General features: G+C 43.1%; 2 protein-coding genes across 3 annotated transcripts in view; one reads left to right on the top strand and one right to left on the bottom strand.

The window, feature by feature from the left end:
* Positions 1 to 5,355: 5,355 nt before the first annotated feature.
* On the bottom strand, positions 5,356 to 7,687 carry LOC132885081 (bone morphogenetic protein 2). The gene is made up of 4 exons (XM_060919370.1): positions 7,420 to 7,687; positions 6,684 to 7,296; positions 5,598 to 5,678; positions 5,356 to 5,500 (listed from the first exon to the last, which is right to left on the bottom strand). Exons 1-4 carry the CDS (start codon positions 7,685 to 7,687, stop codon positions 5,356 to 5,358), a joined length of 1,107 nt encoding a protein of 368 aa, XP_060775353.1.
* A 9,523-nt stretch (positions 7,688 to 17,210) lies between these two features.
* The window catches only part of frem1a (Fras1 related extracellular matrix 1a), a 55,452-nt gene continuing 52,416 nt past the window's right edge, over positions 17,211 to 20,246 (top strand). For both annotated transcript variants that reach the window (XM_060935430.1, XM_060935439.1), the window contains exon 1: positions 17,211 to 17,282. The gene's annotated coding sequence lies outside the window, so the exon portion shown is untranslated. The remainder of the gene's footprint in view (positions 17,283 to 20,246) is intronic.

The raw sequence follows: 20,246 nt of genomic DNA, 5'->3' as shown, positions 1-20,246 counted from the left end.
TTTTTCCTTGCCACCGTCGCCACAGGCTTGTTCATTGGGGATAGATTAGGGATAAAATTAGCTCATGTTTAAAGCCATTAAAATTCTGTAAAGCTGCTTTGCAACCATATTTATTGTTAAAAGCGCTGTACAAATAAACTTGACTTGACTTAATATATAATTGGTGAGGACAGCAGAGAAAATCATTAGGACTTCTCTTCCCTCCATTCAGGACATTGCACCAAGGTGCTGCATGTCTCAAGCCAGAAACATCATCAGTGACCCCTCATACACTCACTATAGACTGTTCTCCCCTCTGGCCTCTGGAAAGAGGTTCCAGAGCATTCAGTGCAGGACCACCAGGTTCTGTAACAGCTTTTCCCCCCAGGTCACCAGACTGCTGAACTCCAAACCCAAACTCTAAACTTCTATTTATAACTTGAACATTCCAAATTCCACAGGTCACTTTATACTATTACACTTTATAATATTTCTGCTATAGAAATAAATATATATAATATTTATTTCTGTGCTGAGCCAAATTGCAACAAAAATTTCGTTCGGTGTACACTTGTTACATACTGAATGACAATAAAGGTTGTCTGAGTCTAAAAGTCTAAGTCTATGTACTGTAGTGGTTAGCACTGTCGCCTCACAGCAAGAAGGTTCTGGGTTCAAGCCCAGTGGCCGACAAGGGCCTTTCTGTGTGGAGTTTGCATGTTCTCCCCGTGTCTGTGTGGGTTTCCTCTGGGTGCTCCGGTTTCCCCCACAGTCCAAAGACATGCAGGTTAGGTTAACTGGTGACTCTAAATTGACCGTCGGTGTGAGTGTGAATGGATGTTTGTCTCTATGTGTCAGCCCTGTGATGACCTGGCGACTTGTCCAGGGTGTACCCTGCCTCTTGCCCATAGTCAGCTGGGATAGGCTCCAGCTTGCCTGTGACCCTGTAGAACAGGATAAGTGGCTACAGATGATGGATGGATGGATGGATGAATGGATGGATATCTTTGGTTGTGATCACAGGATTGTATGGATAATCTGAAAACAGAACAGTCTACCTACCCACAGTGTCAATCACTCAATTGTGCAGAGGGATATATTGCAGGGCATTTAGGGGGATGTGGAAAACAGAAACCCTCCTGCAGGGGGAGACAGCAAGCTACTGGTTCTCTCTCTCTCTCTGTCTCTATCTCTCTCTGGCATGTCACTACAGCAGCTCTGACTTCCATCAGTTTCAAGGAAACATTACAGTAGTGGTTTCCCGTTGCTTTCTACTAGATAATTATAGACGTTTTCTCCTCTCAACCATTCACACCTATGGGCATTTTAGAGTAGCCATGGGAAAGCCATGGCCTTCTCCGTGGTCAGAAATGATTTGTGACAGAAGGTTGCCAGCAAGAGTGAAAGGGAAAGTATACAAGACAATAGTAAGAGCAGCTATGTTGTATGGTTTGGAGACAGTGGCACTGACAAACAGACAGGAGGCTGAACTGGCAGTAGCAGAGTTGAAGATGCTGAGATTCTCATTGGGAGTGACAAAGTTGGACAGGATTAGAAATGAAAATATTAGAGGGACAAGGCATGTTGGATGGCTTGGAGACAAAGTGAGAGAGGGTGAGAGATTGAGATGGTTTGGGCATGTACAGAGGAGAGATCCAGGGTATATTGGGAAAAGAATGGTGGAGATGAGGTTGCCAGGTAGAAAGAAAAGAGGAAGACCAAAGATGAGATTTATGGATGTGGTGAAGGAGGACATGAGGACAGTTGGTGCTACAGAAAAAGATACGGAGGATAGGAGGAGATGGAGGGACATTATCCGCTGTGAAGACCCCTAACGGGGATAGCCGAAAGAAGAAGGAGAAGATGGGGAAGCCATGGACTAAAGGTTAACGAAGCAGCTTTGGGACCAAAGGGTCACTGGTTCAATTCCCTGAACCAGCAGGAGTGGCTGAAGTGCCCATGAGCAAGGCACCTAACAAAGTTGAACATGTAATGCAGCCAGTTGACCTAACCACATGTCTTTGAAACTGTGGGGAGAAACCAGAGCACCCAGAAACACACAGGGAGAACATGCAAACTTGACACAGAGAGGCCCCTGTCAGCTGCTGGGCTGAAATCCAGAACCTTCTTGCTGTGAAGTGACAGTGCTAACCACTGGTCCAAGCCATGAAAACTCATCTCATCTCATCTCATTATCTCTAGCCGCTTTATCCTTCTACAGGGTCGCAGGCAAGCTGGAGCCTATCCCAACTGACTACGGGCGAAAGGCGGGGTACACCCTGGACAAGTCGCCAGGTCATCACAGGGCTGACACATAGACACAGACAACCATTCACACTCACATTCACACCTACGGTCAATTTAGAGTCACCAGTTAACCTAACCTGCATGTCTTTGGACTGTGGGGGAAACCGGAGCACCCGGAGGAAACCCACGCAGACACGGGGAGAACATGCAAACTCCACACAGAAAGGCCCTCGCCGGCCCCGGGGCTCGAACCCAGGACCTTCTTGCTGTGAGGCGACAGCGCTAACCACTACACCACCGTGCCGCCCGCCATGAAAACTGTAGTGATGAATATTCCATGTCTTTTTAGTGAGTCAGTGCACTCTTTTACTTACCATTGTCATGTTTTCAACCCAAAACCATCCAAAGATTTTGTTGTCAGTAGATTAATTTAAATAGTTAACCTTTCGGGCGGTACTGTGGTGTAGTGGTTAGCACTGTCGCCTCACAGCAAGAAGGTCCTGGGTTCGAGCCCCGTGGCCGGCGAGGGCCTTTCTGTGCGGAGTTTGCATGTTCTCTCCATGTCCGCGTGGGTTTCCTCGGGGTGCTCCGGTTTCCCCCACAGTCCAAAGATATGCAGGTTAGGTTAACTGGTGACTCTAAATTGAGCGTAGGTGTGAATGTGAGTGTGAATGGTTGTCTGTGTCTATGTGTCAGCCCTGTGATGACCTGGCGACTTGTCCAGGGTGTACCCCGCCTTTCGCCCGTAGTCAGCTGGGATAGGCTCCAGCTTGCCTGCGACCCTGTAGAACAGGATAAAGCGGCTAGAGACAATGAGATGAATGAGATGAGTTAACCTTTCCTCTTGATGATCAAAATAGCATTATAGGTTGCATTACATTTAAAAATCTATTCAAATAAAGTAAAAGCAACCTTTATGTAGCTATTATTGTGCTGCTGTTAATGTTCAGTAGAATAGAAATCCTCAAGTCTCATGTGTAGCTGTGAACTTTGGTTAAAGTCAGATTTTTAGCTGTAATCATTTTTGTTGAATGCAAACTGTCCATGGTGCAGCCTTCCTGCTATTAAATATCACACTATTATGTAACAAAAAAAATATGAATGAAAACAGGTGAAATCCCACTGAAGAACATTTATTACTGGAGATGTACGGTAAAAGCTCCTCTGGTGGAGCTCAATTTCAATTTCATTTTAATGAGGGTTATACTGGTTATTACAGTCTGAAAGGAAAGGATAACAAATTAGATCAGAAACTACAAAGCAAAATAATTGCTGAACCACTGAAACATCTAACTATTTTCTTGTATCAGATTATATTCTGGACATTTTCATTTCTGCAGCATCTTTAGGCTCTTTTGCAGTGTAAATTGTTCTCACCAGTTGTTGAAACTGCTGATTACAAACCCCCAAACAGTTAAGTGTACAAACATTTGTTCCTCTGTTTATTACAGGAGGGTGTCCAGAGTAGGAAGCAATATTTATCTTGTCATGGTGTATGACAAGTACCAAGAGAACAATTGTTCACTTAATCAGTGTAAAATAGTTAAATTACAGGAATGTCACTGTAGCTAGGTCCTTACGTATATATTCAGTATTTGATGTTAATTCCTGATACTTTTTTTACAGGCTTACCACTTAAACATTATATTGTAATTAATGAAACTGAACTGTACTTCGGTTTATAATGCACAGAATAAACATATACAAGCAATAAGTATTATACATCATTATACATTATAAAATGAACAAAGCCCTTGAAAAAAAAATTTGAAATTCCTTTCCTCTTGTGATCGAAAGTAAATGCTCATGCATGCAGGCTACCTTTTAAACAAATTCATCAGCATTGCATAAATATTTTATAAAGTACTACTAGAGAATTTATGTAAGCTTTAAAACCTTTGAGATGACATAACAGCTTTATGAATAGTGTAACATTGCTTTGTCTTTAACAGCACATTCATGAAAGTGTAAACCACTGGGAGCTGTATTTACTGTATCTAAGTCTTATAGTCTTATCTAAGTTGGGAAGCCATGGCCTAATGGTTAGAGAAGTAGCTTTGGGACCAAAAGGTCGCTGGTTTGATTCCCTGGACTGGCTGAAGTGCCCTTGAGCAAGGTGCCTAACCCCCAGTTGCTCTGGCAAAAGTGGTGGCGTACCTTGTGTCTGACTAGCCAAAGAAAAGCTGATGATGTGATCATCAGTTTGGGTGATGCCCAACCGAAATAAGTCTTATAGAAAGATGAAATTGAATGCTGTTCAGCTTAAGTGTGGGTGGTTTATTTTCATTTAAATCTACTATTCAGTGTCATTCTAATACAAGTGGATTTTGATTTTCCTACTCTCAAAATCAGGTGTTAATCAATATAGCATTTATAATATTGTTAAAAAGCAGATTGTGCCTTTATATATCTTTGTATTGTATCTTCGACATGTTTGTATACACTTTGTGTATGTCTTTACAACTTAAAGTGTCATGAATGTGCTGAATGATAATTCAGGGTGGTTCTCTTTTCTCTCTTCCAAGTCACATAATTAATTTAATGCCATCTATTTTTGATCAGTTTTGACATGCCTCCATTATTCCTTTATAAGATATTTATGTAACATTTATGCACAGATACTAAAGGCACTAAGTTTGAACCATTCATATAAAGTGTTACAAAAAGTGTTCAGTCTCCAGTTAATAGCTTGATGGAGCTCAGCATCTGGTAACCAAATTATCACGTTGCAACGTGAAATCATGTAAACATGCACCATGCACTGGGTGATCATAATTGGTATTAAGAGCCACTATATTATCCAAGTACCTCATGAGCTTTTTATCAATTCTTATTATTAATAAGTGAATCAACTTCAGGTAACTTATAATTATTGCTTAATTATATTACGCCTGGCGACTTGTCCAGGGTGTACCCCGCCTTTCGCCTGTAGTCAGCTGGGATAGGCTCCAGCTTGCCTGCGACCCTGTAGAACAGGATAAAGCGGCTAGAGATAATGAGATGAGATGAGATAAGATATTACGGGTTATATTTTTGCAGTGTCAAACTTTTATGGCTGTGTTGGGGAATGGGATTATAATCCACACACTCTGTGCCAACACACTACTTTGCATTTGAGTCAATATCATTTCATCCATTAATACTTGATCTACTATTGGGTGAGCAAACACATCTCTGTGCCCTGATATCTCTTAACTGCTTTATGATGATGTCATTGGTGGCACTCCGATACATCACTGTGAGAGGAGACGTCTCCTGCGAGGTGCAGTGCGGACTGGAATGAAGCACAAAGTTATAAACAGATTCTGTTTTAAAATTCTATTTTAAATATAACTAAAGTGTAGGTGACTAATTGTTTTAAGTACAGATACCTTTTGTCATTTTCCAAGTGCTTATCCTTTGGTTTCAGATCAGCCGGAGAATGATTTGCCTCTTCCTTCATGCACAAACCTCTATGAAATAGATATACATCTGTCAGCCATGACATTAAAAACCACTGAGAGGTGAAGTAAATTACATTGATTATCTCATTACGGTAGCACCTGTCAAGGGGTGGGATATATCAGGCAGCAAGAGAACAGTCAGTTCTTGAAGTTGATGTGTTGGAAGCAGGAAAAATGGGCAAACATAAGGATCTGAGTGACTTTGACAAGGGCCAAATTGTGATGGCAAGGTGACTGGGTCTGAGCATCTCCGAAATGGCACATCCTGTGGGGTGTTCCCGGTATGCAGTGGTTAGTACCTGCCAAAAGTGGTCCAAGGAAGGACAACCGGTGAACCGGCGACAGGTTCCTGGGTGTCGAAGGCTCAGTGATTCTCATTGGGCATGAAGGCTAACCCATATGGTCCAATCCCACAGAAGAGCTTCTGTAGCACAAACTGCTGACAAAGTTAATGCTGGCTAAAACAGAAAGGTGTCAGCATTAACATTTTCACCAGTTTGTGTTACAGTAGCTCTTCTGTGGGATTGGACCATATGGGCTAGCCTTCGTGCCCCATACGAATCAATGAGTCTTTGACACCCATGACCCTGTTGCCAGTTCACTGGTTGTCCTTCCTTGGACCACTTTTGGTTGGTACTAACCACTGCATACCGGGAACACCCCACAGGATGTGCCATTTTGGAGATGCTCAGACCCAGTCATCTCGCCATCACAATTTGGCCCTCATCAAAGTCACTCAGATCCTTACACTTTCCCATTTTTCTTGTTTCCAACACATTAACTTCAAGACCTGACTGTTCTTTTGCTGCCTGATGTATCCCACCCCTTGACAGGTGGCACTGTAATGAGATAATCAATGTAATTCACATCACCTCTCAGTGGTCATAATGTTATGGCTGATTGGTGTATAGCATAATGTAACAGAATACTTACATAAATTGTTGATTTAATAATAATAATAATAATAATAATAATAATAATAATAATAATAATAATAATAATAATTTCAGCTACCTGCAGAAGCTGATGTTAAATGTTGTTGGCTGCAGTATCCATTGACCCAGTTCAGTCTTATCTATGTCAACGAGATATTCATAAAGTTTGCAGGCTGTGTCATTTGTGCTTCTTTGCTGTCTCAGTTGTAAATGCTGTTTTATCTGATGAGTGCTTTCTCTGCAGTACTGCCTCTGCTTGCGCTCCAAGTTCTGTCGCTCTGTTGGTTTCACCTTGTAGGTCACCAGCAGAGGCTGACTGAGGGAGCTTGTATTCAGGCAGTACAAGCTCTGCGTTAGGGCCTCATGGAGCACCAGGCTGCCACTTTCATCCCTGAAGCGCAGCTGGAAGCCCAAAATGTGTGGTCCATGGATGCGACGAGGTAGAGATGCTGTCACATTGAACACATCATAGCCTGACGGAGGAAGCTGGTCCAGGGTGAGCAGGTGCTCCGTGAGGGGGCCACTTATGCTCAAGTTCCCTGTTCCAAATGAGAGACTGTGTACAGCCACTGTTACTGTGAGCGGTTCAGGGTGTAGGGTTTTTCTCAGTAAGATCAGCTCAGCGACAGTCATCGAGGGCCGTAAGTATGACATGTTGAACCAGATCCATCCAGGTTTACTATATTGTGGGCCTAGTTTGTAGACACATCAATAAGTATTAATGCCATGGCTTTTAAAATGTCATTATTCACAGATGATAAAATCAATCAATGTTAGTAAAGTTTCCTGTGCTGAAGAAACAGAAAATTTCTTACCTCGTACACTACGGAAACTCTGCACCAAAGTCCCATCTGAATCGCTTCTCTGCCTCGACTCCTGTGTGCTCAGTCGATGGTAAATTTGCTTCATATACGGATGTGGCTTCGCTTGTTGAGGGACCGACAGCTTATTGATGTGAAGCATCTCCAAAATGGCCTTGCTAAGATCCTTGTTTTCGAAATCTTCAGGAAGATTCTCTTCAAAATTCAAGCCTCTAACAACATTCAGGGTTATAATCAAATACAACCAACATAAAAACTCCATGTTAAAAACCTTAAAACAGATAAAGAGGAGATTCCTGGTCTGTACCTCACAAGATGGAGTAAAAGTAGGAAAGCTGAAACTCATTTACTAATTGAGAGTGGGAAAGATTCACAAAATGCACACCACACAGCCAAACACAGAGAGAAAGTAATTACCGCTCACACTGAAAATGCTTGGAATGTTACAGTCCATTTGACATTCATTGTGTCCATGCTGTTTCTGGCAGCAGAGCAAAGCAACAAGACTTGTTTTGGTTTGAGGGATGATCACTTTCCTTTTGTGGATTAACAACGTGCTGAACATTTTTACAAGATTTTCTATCTGATCATTGTTTATAAGAAGTACAGATACTCAACATTTGCTTGTGGAAAATGTGCTCTTATCAAGTAATATGTTTTCATATCGTATTGTATGTGGTTGTTTATTTATTTGTCAAGATTTCAAGGATTAAGTTCCAGTGTCTTGGATTTTATGCTGTCAGTTTGTGAACTTTTTGTACACTGTCTTGCAAAAGTATTCATCCCCCTTGGTGTTTGTCCTGTTTTGTCGCATTACAAGCTGGAATTAAAATGGATTTTTGGGGGTTAGCACCATTTGATTTACACAACATGCCTACAACTTTAAAGGTGCAAATTGTTTTTTGTTTTTTTATTGTGACACGAACAATAATTAAGATGAAAAATCAGAAATCTGGAATGTGCATAGGTATTCACCCCCTTTCATATGAAACCCCTAAATAAGAGCTGGTCCAAACAATTCACTTCATAAGTCACATAATTAGTTGATTAAGTTCACCTGGGGACGGCACGGTGGTGTAATGGTTGGCGCTGTCGCCTCACAGCAAGAAGGTCCGGGTTCGAGCCCCGTGGCCGGCGAGGGCCTTTCTGTGCGGAGTTTGCATGTTCTCCCCGTGTCCACGTGGGTTTCCTCCGGGTGCTCCGGTTTCCCCCACAGTCCAAAGACATGCAGGTTGGGTTAACTGGTGACTCTAAATTGACCGTAGGTGTGAGTGTGAATGGTTGTCTGTGTTTATGTGTCAGCCCTGTGATGACCTGGCGACTTGTCCAGGGTGTACCCCGCCTTTCGCCCGTAGTCAGCTGGGATAGGCTCCAGCTTGCCTGCGACCCTGTAGAACAGGATAAAGCAGCTAGAGATAATGAGATGAGTTCCACCTGTGTGCAATCAAAGTGTCACATGATATCTGTATAAATCAACCTGTTCTGGAAGGACCCTGACTCTGCTACACTACTAAGCAAGCAACATGAAAACCAAGAAGCACTCCAGACATGTCAGAGATAAAGTTGTGGAGAAGTATAGATGAGGGTTGGGTTATTAAAAAAAAAAAATCCCAAACTTTGAATATCCCACGGCACACCATTAAATCCATTATAGCAAAATGGACAGAATATGTCACCACTACAAACCTGAAGAGAGAAGGCCGCCCACCAAAACTCACAGACTGGGCAAGGAGGGCATTAATCAGAGATGCAACAAAGACACCAAAGATAACACTGAAGGAGCAGCAAAGATCCACAGCGGAGATGGGAGTATCTGTCCATAGGATGACTTCAAGCTGTACACTCCACCGAGTGGGGCTTTATGGAAGAGTGGCCAGAAAAAAAGCCATTACTTGAAGAAAAAAAAAAAGAAAACATGTTTGGAGTTTGCCCAACAGCATGTGGCAGACTCCCCAAACACATGGAAGAAGATTCTCTGGTCAGATGAGATTAAAATTGATCTTTTTGGACATCATGGGAAACGCCATGTGTGGTGCAAACCCAACACCCTGAGAACACCATTCCTACCGTGAAGCATGGTGGTGGCAGTATCATGCTGTAGGGATGTTTTTCATCTGCAGGGACAGGAAAGCTGGTCAGGACTGAAGGAAAGATGGATGGCACTAAATACAGGGCAATTCTGGAGGAAAACCAGTTTGAGTCAGCCAGAGGTTTGAGACTGGGATGAAGGTTCATGTTCCAGCAGGACAATGACCCTAAACATGCTGCTAAAGCTACACTGGAGTGGTTTAAAGGGAAACATTTAAATGTCTTGGAATGGCCTAATCAAAGCCCAGACCTCAATCCAATTGAGAATCTGTGGCATAACTTGAAGATTGCTGTACACCAATGCAACCCATCTAAATTGAGGAACTGTTGGAGCAGTTTTGCCTTGAGGAATGGGCAAAAATCCCAGTGGCTAGATGTGCTAAGCTAATAGAGACATACCCCAAGAGACTTGCAGCTGTAATTGCAGCAAAAGGTGGCTCTACAAAGTATTGACTGGGGGGGTACTTAGGCACACTCCAGATTTCTGTTTTGTTTTTTTATCTTTATTTTTTGTTTGTGTCACAATAAAACAACAATTTTCACCTTTAAAGTGGTAGACATGTTGTGTAAATCAAATGGTACTAACCCCCCAAAAATCCATTTTTGCAAGACACTGTATGTGTGGTTTTTCCTCTGGGATCCTCTCTCTAAAAATATGGAGATAAGTGAACAGGTGACTATAAATTGCACCTGTTGTTTGAGTGTGATGCCCTGCGATAGACTTTCATCCTGTCTACAGTGTATACAACCAGTGATACTGGGACAGGCTCTGGGTTCACCACCACCCTGACCAGGATAAAGCAGTTAGTAATTTTCTGGGCCACATGTTTAAACAGTAGAGGTCTTCTTCTTCTGGCTGCTCCCGATTAGGGGTCGCCACAGTGGATCTTTCGTCTCCATTGCTCCCTGCCTTCAGCATCCTTCTCTACCACACCTGCCACTTTCATGTCCTCTCTCACCACATCCATGTATCTCCTCTTTGGCCTTCCTCGTTTTCGTGTGCCTGGCAGCTCCATCCTCAACATTCAACCCCCTTGGTATTTCTCTTTTCAATCCGCATGTTAGATTTGGCACAGTTATACGCCGGATGCCCTTTCTGACGCAACCCTCTCCATTTATCCGGGCTTGGGACCAGCACCAGGAGTACACTTATGCACCCCCAGTGGCTGGATTTAAACAGTAGAGGTCAGTGTTGATTAATTTAATCAGTCATTTTGGTTTCGTAGTAGTCCTTTATTTCTTCTGAAATATTGTGCTTTCTTGTAACTGAATTAAGACAGTATAATTTTAATACATACTGAAACAAATTTAATTCACCCGAGCCAAAATAGAATGTCACTAAAAGTGGACTACTTTTACTTTTTCCACAAATTATGGACAAACTATTGAACATCATGGACGATGCCAGTCACCCTCTGCACACCGACATCAGCAACCAGAGGAGCCTGTTCAGTGACAGAATGCTCCTTCCCAAGTGCAGGACAAACAGACTCAAAAACTCCTTTGTCCCTCATGCTATCAGACTGTACAACTCCTCCCTGCCCTTACAGAAAAAACATGAATTTCCCATGTATTTCACATGTGATCACATGTTACCACATGTGGAATACATGGTATCAGATTTTGTAACATGTGTTACCATGTAGAGCACATGTGGAAAACATTCCCACATGTGATTCACATAAAATTGGGCCAAAACCACATGTTTCCCATGTGCAAATAACATGTTTCCCATGTGCAAAACACATTTTCCACATATTTCACGCGAGAAATCACATGTGAAGTTCATGTGGTTTTTCTGTAAGGGTGGGGGGGAGGAGGGGTAACAGGAGGACAGAGGATGGGAAGGAGCAGTAGCCTAGCCTAACAATAAACAATACTGGACAATGTGCAATATAATGTGCAATATAATGTGCAATATAAAGTGCAATATCTTTCCTGCTCCCCCCACACACACTTACCCTAACCCCACTTTCCCCCCTTCCTCTCTTCCCCATATCTTATTCTTTTATATTTGTATATGTAAATCTCATCTCATCTCATTATCTCTAGCCGCTTTATCCTTCTACAGGGTCGCAGGCAAGCTGGAGCCTATCCCAGCTGACTACGGGCGAAAGGCGGGGTACACCCTGGACAAGACATTGATTATCTGGGGAAACTGTCACAAGATCTTTGAGATTTCTAACAAGTAGTGGAATGTTGAGATGAATGTTTTACTGAGTAAGTACAAGTGTTAATTTTCAGTTATACTTAAGTGCAGGAAGTAGATAAACAGCTTGTGAATACTCAGTCAAGAAATTAAAGACTTGGTATATAACCAGACACCATCCATCCATTATCTGTAGCTGCTTATCCTGTCCTACAGGGTCGCAGGCAAGCTGGAGCCTATCCCAGCTGACTATGGGTGAAAGGCGGGGTACACCCTGGACAAGTCGCCAGGTCATCACAGCGCTGACACATAGACAAACAACCATTCACACCAACAGTCAATTTAGAGCCACCAATTAACCTAACCTGCATGTCTTTGGACTGTGGGGGAAACCAGAGCACCCGGAGGAAACCCAGGGGGAGAACACAGAACGCCACACAGAAATGCCCTCACCGGCCGCTGGGCTTGAACCCAGGACCTTCTTGCTGTGAAGCAACAGTGCTAACCACTACACCATCGTGCCACCCTAACCAGACACTAAGCTCTAAAAAGCAAAAAAAAAAAAAATCATGGTTAGTTGCCACCAATACCACCAAACTGAAAAGTTTAACAAACATTCCTTTGATTGTGGGAACTGACTGAGTCAATGTCCAAAATGGTCTGCTCTAATTATAAGGTGTTTTCTTTTTTAATACTATTCATTTGGCATTATAAACAGCTAATACAAACTATCATGATAAACTTCTACTATTAGAAAGTTTTAGTAGCAAGTACAGTAATTTCTTAATGGATCCAGAAAGATTATACTGGTTTTTGAACCATTATTAACTTGTCCAACTCTAGATAGATAGATAGATAGATAGATAGATAGATAGATAGATAGATAGATAGATAGATAGATAGATAGATAGATACTGTAGATAGAAATTTATTGATCCCTTTGGGAGGGTTCCCTCAGGGAAATTAAAATTCCAGCAGCATCATTACAGGATAAACAGAGATTAGAAAATAGAAAAAACTTCTAGATAAATTAAGTATTAGCATATATAAATATAAAAAATAAAATATGAAAAAGTCCAGCAGGAGAGATATTGCACATTATATTGCACATTTATATTGCACATTGTCCAGTATTGCTTTTTGTCAGGCTAGGTTACTGCTCCTTCCCATCCTCTGTCCTCCTGTTACCCCTCCTCCCCCCCAGAGAGGAGTTGTACAGTCTGATGGCGTGAGGGACAAAGTTTTAAGTCTGTTAGTCCTGCACTTGGGAAAGAGCATTCTTTCACTGAACAGACTCCTCTGGTTGCTGATGACGGTGTGCAGAGAGTGACCAGCATCATCCATGATGTTCAGTAGTTTGTCCATAGTCCTCTTCTCTGCCACCATCACCAGAGAGTCCAGCTTCATGCCGACCACAGAGCCGGCCCGCCTGATCAGTTTGTCCAGCCTGTATATGTCCTTCTTGGATCTGCTGCCTCCCCAGCACACCACGGTATAAAACAGAACACTGGTGACCACAGACTGATAGAACATCCACAAGAGTTTCCTGCAGATGTTAAAGGACTGCAGCCTCCTCAAGAAGTACCTTCCTGTACAGGTGGTTGGTGTTACAAGTCCAGCTTGCTGTCCAGCCACAGCCCAAGGTACTTGTAGGAATCCACAGCCTCCACCTTGACTCCCTCGATCAGAACTGGTTGTGACCTTGGTCTGGACCTCCCAAAGTCAATGACCAGCTCCTTGGTCTTCGAGGTGTTGAGCTGCAGATGGTTCCTATTGCACCAAACGGCAAAGTCCCTCACCAGGCTCCTATACTCCTCCTCTCTGTCATCACTGATACACCCAATGATGGCTGTGTCATCGGTGAACTTCTGAATGTGACACAGCTCCGAGTTGTAGCAGAAGTCCGCGGTGTACAGGGTGAAGAGAAGAGGGGCCAGCACCGTGCCCTGGGGTGCTCTGGTGCTGCTAATCACAGTGTCAGACGTGATCTCCTTCAGCCTGACATACTGTGGCCTGTCAGTGAGGTAGCTGGAGATCCAGGTGACCAGGCAGGGGTCCACTCGCATCCTGTTCAGTTTGTCCTGAAGCATAAGGGGCTGGATGGTATTGAAGGCACTCGAGAAGTCCAAAAAGAGGATCCTCACTGTGCCATTTCCCTTATCCAGATGCGAGTGGGCTCTGTGTAGCAGGCAGAGGATGGTGTCTTCCACACCAACACCTGTCCGGTACGCAAACTGCAGACAGTCCTGGGCGTGTTGCACCTGGGGTCTGAGGAGGCTGAGGAAGAGCCGCTCCAACGTCTTCATCAGATGTGAAGTGAGTGCCACCGGTCGGAAGTCGTTCAGCTCTCTTGGCCAGTTCTTCTTAGGAACTGGAACAATGCATGATGTCTTCCAGAGGGTGGGCACTCTCCCCAGCTGTAGGCTGAGGTTGAAGATACGTTGGAGTGGTTCACCCAGTTCAGCAGAGCAGGTCTTCAGTAGTTGGGGACACACCTTGTCCGGGCCTACTGCTTTCCTGGGATGAAGCTTCCTCAGTTGACCTCTGACCTGGTCTGTAGTGATGCATGGAGGAGTCTGTGTTGAGGTAGGGGAGGAGGAGGAGGGGGCTGCTGTAATGACTGGGGGGAGGTGTGTTGAGGGAAGAAGGAGAGATGGCTGCAGTGAGGGGGAGAGTGGGGGTGTGTGGACTGGTTGAACCGGTTGAAAAAGTCATTCAGCTCGTTCGCCCTCTCCACTGTCCCCCCATGACTCTGGTCTTTGTGTTGTGGCCTGTGATGGTTTTCATACCTTCCCAGACCTCCCTCATGCTGTTCTCCTTCAGCTTCTGCTCCACCTTTCTCCTGTAACTGTCCTTAGCTTCCCTCACGAAGCGTTTCACCTCCTGCTGTGCTGCTTTCATCGCCTCCCTGTCCCTGCTCCTGAAGGCGGCCTTCTTCCTGTTGAGGACAACTTTGACTTCCTGTGTTGCCCATGGCTTGTTATTAGGGTAACACCATATAGTCTTAGCAGGGGAGACCACGTCTGCACAGAAGTTGAGGTAATCCATCAGACAGTGTGTCAGCCCCTCTATGATCCACATGTCTTTGGATTGTATCTACAGAGCTTTTCAGTGATTCCAGCCTCTTGTTTGGCTTTTTTTTTTACTTCCCCTAATCTTCTTTACTACTATATAATCCAGTTTCAGTCAGTGCTGTCAGTGAAACATGATCGATGGCTTAATTCTCCTCCCAAACAGGGGCCTGGTGGCAGAAACTTCATTTTGTTTTTAAACCATGACTGCTGACATACCCTGGTTTTAAGAAAAGGGTCATTGTTAATTGCTAATTACCACTCATTATGGACCATTCATGAATTACCATTCATATGTTACCTATCATATGTTTCTGTGTATTTTGATAGTATTTATTAACTACAGTTAAAACACAAAAGAACAGCTAATTGCTGTTCTTTTGCGAGGTCACACACTTTTATCTTATGGAAGTAATAAAAGAGTATGGAGTTTCTGAGAATAAAAATAAGCTTGCAAATCTTGCTCTAGTAACTATTTTTCTAGTGAGGGAACATACTTTTATAAGTACAAATTCAAGGGCATTAGAATGTTTAGAACAAATTAGTAGTCCTTACTCGATATGTGCGTCATGTTTTAATCCATGGTGGTGCAGTGCCTGTGTGTGTTTCCTCCCACAATCCAAAGACATGAGGATCAGGTCAACTGTTTATGCTCACTTGCCCATATGTGTGAATGTGTGTGTGAATGTTGTTCGTCTCTGTGTTAGCCCTGTGATAGATTGACGACCTGCCCAGGGTGTATCCCGCCTCTCAACCGAAGTCAGCTAGGATTGGCTCCAGCTTCCCGTGTGACCCTGACGGATAAGCAGTATAGATAATGGATGGATGGATTTGTCATCCAAAAGGAAAAAGAAAGGTTTCGTTTAGTCACATGTTATGTGGCTATATTTCCCCAAGCGTGTATCTCATCTCATCTCATTATCTCTAGCCGCTTTGTCCTGTTCTACAGGGTCGCAGGCAAGCTGGAGCCTATCCCAGCTGACTACGGGCAAAAGGCGGGGTACACCCTGGACAAGTCACCAGGTCATCACAGGGCTGACACATAGACACAGACAACCATTCACACTCACATTCACACCTACGCTCAATTTAGAGTCACCAGTTAACCTAACCTGCATGTCTTTGGACTGTGGGGGAAACCGGAGCACCCGGAGGAAACCCATGCGGACACGAGGAGAACATGCAAACTCCGCACAGAAAGGCCCTCGCCGGCCACGGGGCTCGAACCCAGAACCTTCTTGCTGTGAGGCAACAGTGCTAACCACTCCACCAGGCTCAATCAACAGATTGAGTTTTCATTTAGGAAAAGTCCCTTATGAAACTTTCAATGCTTCAATTTATACTGATATCCACCTTCACCAATTCTGATTATTCTCAGTGTGAGTAAAACAGCCTCCATTAAACAGACTGTGACCTTGTCTGTTTTTCAGTGTGAGGGAGGTGAATCTGGATCTACTTACTTTGTAAAACACTGCCTTGTGCCAGCAAGCTCCAGGGAGTGAAAGATGCAGATAATAGGTTGTATGTACATAAAGACTCCTTTCCTGTAAGTAGGGAGGACTGGGACATTGTATGGGGTGGCGTGGGGATGTGTGTGTGTGTGTGGTTGGGTTGAGTCGGGGGGGTCCTTTCAGCAAGCAATTTGGAACCAACTTTGTAATCTTCTGGAATTTTCTTTAAGTACGTTAAGAAAAGTGACTTTTTATGCACTTATATGCATGGCTACTGTATATAGAGAATGTTAGCTTTTCACTTGCCTCATTAATCGAAACACAGAGCAGAATGTTATTCTTCTTAATTACGTTTAGTTGAGCTATTAACTGGCAGTGGTTTTGAAGTCAAAGGTCACATGGCACAGGAAACTGGTGTCAGCAATGTGTCTAGGCTTGACAGTTGTTGGTTGAACCATAACTGACTTCATTTCCACCCAAACATTTTGTTTTTGTGCTATTGAATAGTTTGCTGCTGGTGATTTCAGAAAGAAAGTGTCACGTCTACCTTGATTCCAACAAAACGAATGTCTCACATGGTCTAAGTGGAATTCATTCAGTACAGACAACGTTCAAATTCACAATTGTTCTCACAGCATTCAACTTAGTCAAGATTGTTTTAAAAATATGCATGCACACTTTCCCCCTTGCGTTCCTGTTCAGTTATAATGAAAGATCCAAGACTCTTCCTTCAGTCTTTAATTAACTAATGGCGCAGGCTTTGCCGTGTCCTGTAGTCCTGAAAACATTGACTATTCTCTCCTCTTTGATCTTACATTGTCTGTGTTTGTGTCTCTATTCTGCTTGCTTCTGCATTTCTCCTTTTCTTAGGAGACTCTGTACTTTCATACACTCCTCCCTCTGGACTCTGTGGAGTGGGACAACATCTCTGATTCCCTCCCCTGCGCTCACACAGACTGCCTCCCTCTTCCCTCCCTCTGTCTCTGTGCAAGCTGCTCGAGGCTCTTTGCTCAATTAGACAGTTGCTGTGTAAGGTAGAGGAGTGCTCTGGGGTAGAGGAGTGTTCTTGGAGATAGAGAGTTGCTGTTTGTGCTTTAGGTAAGAACACAACTCTTTGTTCTTGTGTCTACTTGTGTGAACGATAAATGCAGGCCTGATCATGGAAATTCATTCAATGGAGGGTGATCGGTTTAGAAAAGCCACATGTCAAGTGACAGCTGTCATGCCGAGATTTGCTGCTAAAATAACATGATAATAAAGTAGAAGGATCATGCCAGAATAATAGAAAATGTTCTAATACTATTTGTGTTTTTGCCATTTGACGTTGCATTTAAAGAATCTTCGACTTTTTTTTTCCTGACCAAAAAACCAAACAAAAACAAACAAACAAAAACCCAACAAGGGCTTTAATGAGGCATGGTATGAATATTTCTTTCTCTGTGTTAATTTGATACCAATGCACTTTTTTTGTACATATTTTTGATTGTTCATGACTCCAGACTTAACGAGTCTTCTTCAGCCATTACAATACTGACTTCAGTCTTGACCAAATGTGGGACACAGGGATATTCTTCAGCAAAAGATTAGTTTTACAGCGTCAGAGTCAGTGTTCTTAAGACAAGTGCACAACCTCCACTTGGATTTGGCACTAGCCTTTTTTTGCCCAGGAGTCCTTAACATTTCTGCACACTGGACAAGGCTATCCTGGTATTCTGCCAAAAATGGAGGCTGAGGCTCTTTAGAAAGAGGAGAAGCGGCTTTTCGCCTCCCCCCTTGCACCCCTTTGTGCTTTACTCATCTTTGCTTTGGAAACAGTTGGCTGTCTGGGACCCTGTCATTAGTGAGATGAGAAGCAGGGCTCAGCGCTGTGGAGAACAGGCTTCCGATTTTGCAGGCTCCAGCCGTTGTCTACACTTGTTCCCAGCTGTAGATAGAGCGCGCTTGTCAAGAGAGGAACGCCACACGTTTTTCTTTGTATGACCCAAAATTGTCTTCTGAAACTCATACTTTGCTGTACCATAGTGTCAGTTATACCCAAGAGCTTTACACTTCCAGAGATGTTGTGTACATAGTATTCTTCTTTGAAAGCAGGATAGCTACTCATGGTGCTCAAACTTTTACTCGCAATGTATTGTACATAAAGTCTAAATCATACTTGCAAGACTTAGTCAACAAGTTTAATCACAGTAAGATTTTGTGATTAAGAAGGTTTGTTATTTAAAAATGAATGAATAAATAAATAAACACCACCACGAAGCATTAATCAGCGAAATGTTGTCAGAGTTGTATTTTTAATTTCATTGATTTATTTTTCCATATATTTTGATGTCCGAAACTTTGCCCCCACATGCTTGAATGGAATTTGAGGCCAAGACATGACAGTTCAGAGAGCATGCAGGCTGCCGGCCACCCACCCCGCCTGCTTTTAGCTTCCCTTCACTCGGAAATTCTCAATCTCATGACTAATCTGTACTGTACACCCGCATGTACGTTTGGGCATAGGGGAACCCGTAGCGAATGGTTCTCAAGTAGGACAATTGAATTACATGTCCCATATAAGTGCAAGATATTTTCATTCCACACTATATATGCTCAATTCTAATATGCCGGCTTTAATTATACAGAGGGCATGAGCTGTTAACTATTACAGCTAACTATTTTTCAGGATAGTCAAGTACAATTGTTATTTACAGTTTTTACCATATAACCTAATTATCCTTGATTTAAATATTAAGTCTGTTTTCAAGCTTTTTATGAAGTAATAGACACAGTTTTGAACTCATGAATGGATTTCCAAGTAAGCTGATCTATTCAGACCACATATATTGAGCTCATGGAGTCCTTTCAAAGGTGGATTGTTGAACTTGGTCCAAACCTTAGCAAGATCACCCTGAACAAGGTGAATGGTATAATCATAGACGATGTCTTCACATGTTGAATCTTGCCCTGAAGAACAATGTTTGTGGTTTGGGAACTGTGAGATCTTGTTGTGCGATCAGGTAAAGTGTTGGGAATGTAGTGGTAAGAGGGATTGTGTTTTCTATTGTGCAGCACATCTGGACTTGGGACATTTTTTTTTTCTGCTCATTTTGGATGATGAGACTTCTGTTATTATCTGCACAAATTATATCAGTTACTCAATAAATACTCATCTCATCTCATCTCATTATCTCTAGCCACTTTATCCTGTTCTACAGGGTCGCAGGCAAGCTGGAGCCCATCCCAGCTGACTACGGGCGAAAGGCGGGGTACACCCTGGACAAGTCACCAGGTCATCACAGGGCTGACACATAGACACAGACAACCATTCACACTCCCATTCACACCTACGGTCAATTTAGAGTCACCAGTTAACCTAACCTGCATGTCTTTGGACTGTGGGGGAAACCGGAGCACCCGGAGGAAACCCACGCGGACACAGGGAGAACATGCAAACTCCGCACAGAAAGGCCCTCACCGGCCACGGGGCTCGAACCCGGACCTTCTTGCTGTGAGGCGACAGCGCTAACCACTACACCACCGTGCCGCCTCAATAAATACTCATCATAAATAATCATCATTCATTATAATGCCAGTTGCTTCTTTTCAGATGGAAGTATGTTATGTTACCTTATAAATCAGAGCATTATCCACACAGATTTTGCTTTTGGGGAACCTTTGACACCAATGGCCTGTGGTTGTTGTTGGTTTTTTTTGGCAGGCACAGGGAGTGATCTTTATTCTAGTTATCTTTATTGATTAAGGGTAAGCCCAATGTTGTCAGAGAGGACTTTAAATATGGGAAAGGTCCCACTTCTAATCTACCTCAAGCACAGCAAGGAATTTGGCCCTTTTTTGGTGAATAACCCACAGACCTCACACTTAATCCTCTGTCTGTTATAGGCATCCTGGCCTGCAGTGCTGTAGAGGCTTAACTTACATTAGGTCTCCATAAATTGGCTTCACTGCTTATCATATTGGAATTGGCCTAATGTTTATTGGTGGCTTTAGGCTTTGTTCTTTTACCAAAATCTTTTTTTGCTTTTTCTGGATTGCAAATTAGTTTTCTACAATAATCCTCAA

This window comes from Neoarius graeffei, chromosome 1, assembly GCF_027579695.1.
Source record: "Neoarius graeffei isolate fNeoGra1 chromosome 1, fNeoGra1.pri, whole genome shotgun sequence".
Lineage (NCBI taxonomy): Eukaryota > Metazoa > Chordata > Actinopteri > Siluriformes > Ariidae > Neoarius > Neoarius graeffei.
This window is presented reverse-complemented; position numbering and strand designations above follow the sequence as displayed.

Coding starts and splice junctions, on each gene's coding strand:
- LOC132885081 (XM_060919370.1), bottom strand. CDS start 7,687: ATGGAGTTTTTATGTTGGTTGTATTTGATTATAACCCTGAATGTTGTT. Junction 7,297..7,419: donor GAGTTTCCGTAGTGTACGAG/GTAAGAAATTTT, acceptor TCTACAAACTAG/GCCCACAATATAGTAAACCT. Junction 5,501..5,597: donor CACTTGGAAAATGACAAAAG/GTATCTGTACTT, acceptor GCTTCATTCCAG/TCCGCACTGCACCTCGCAGG.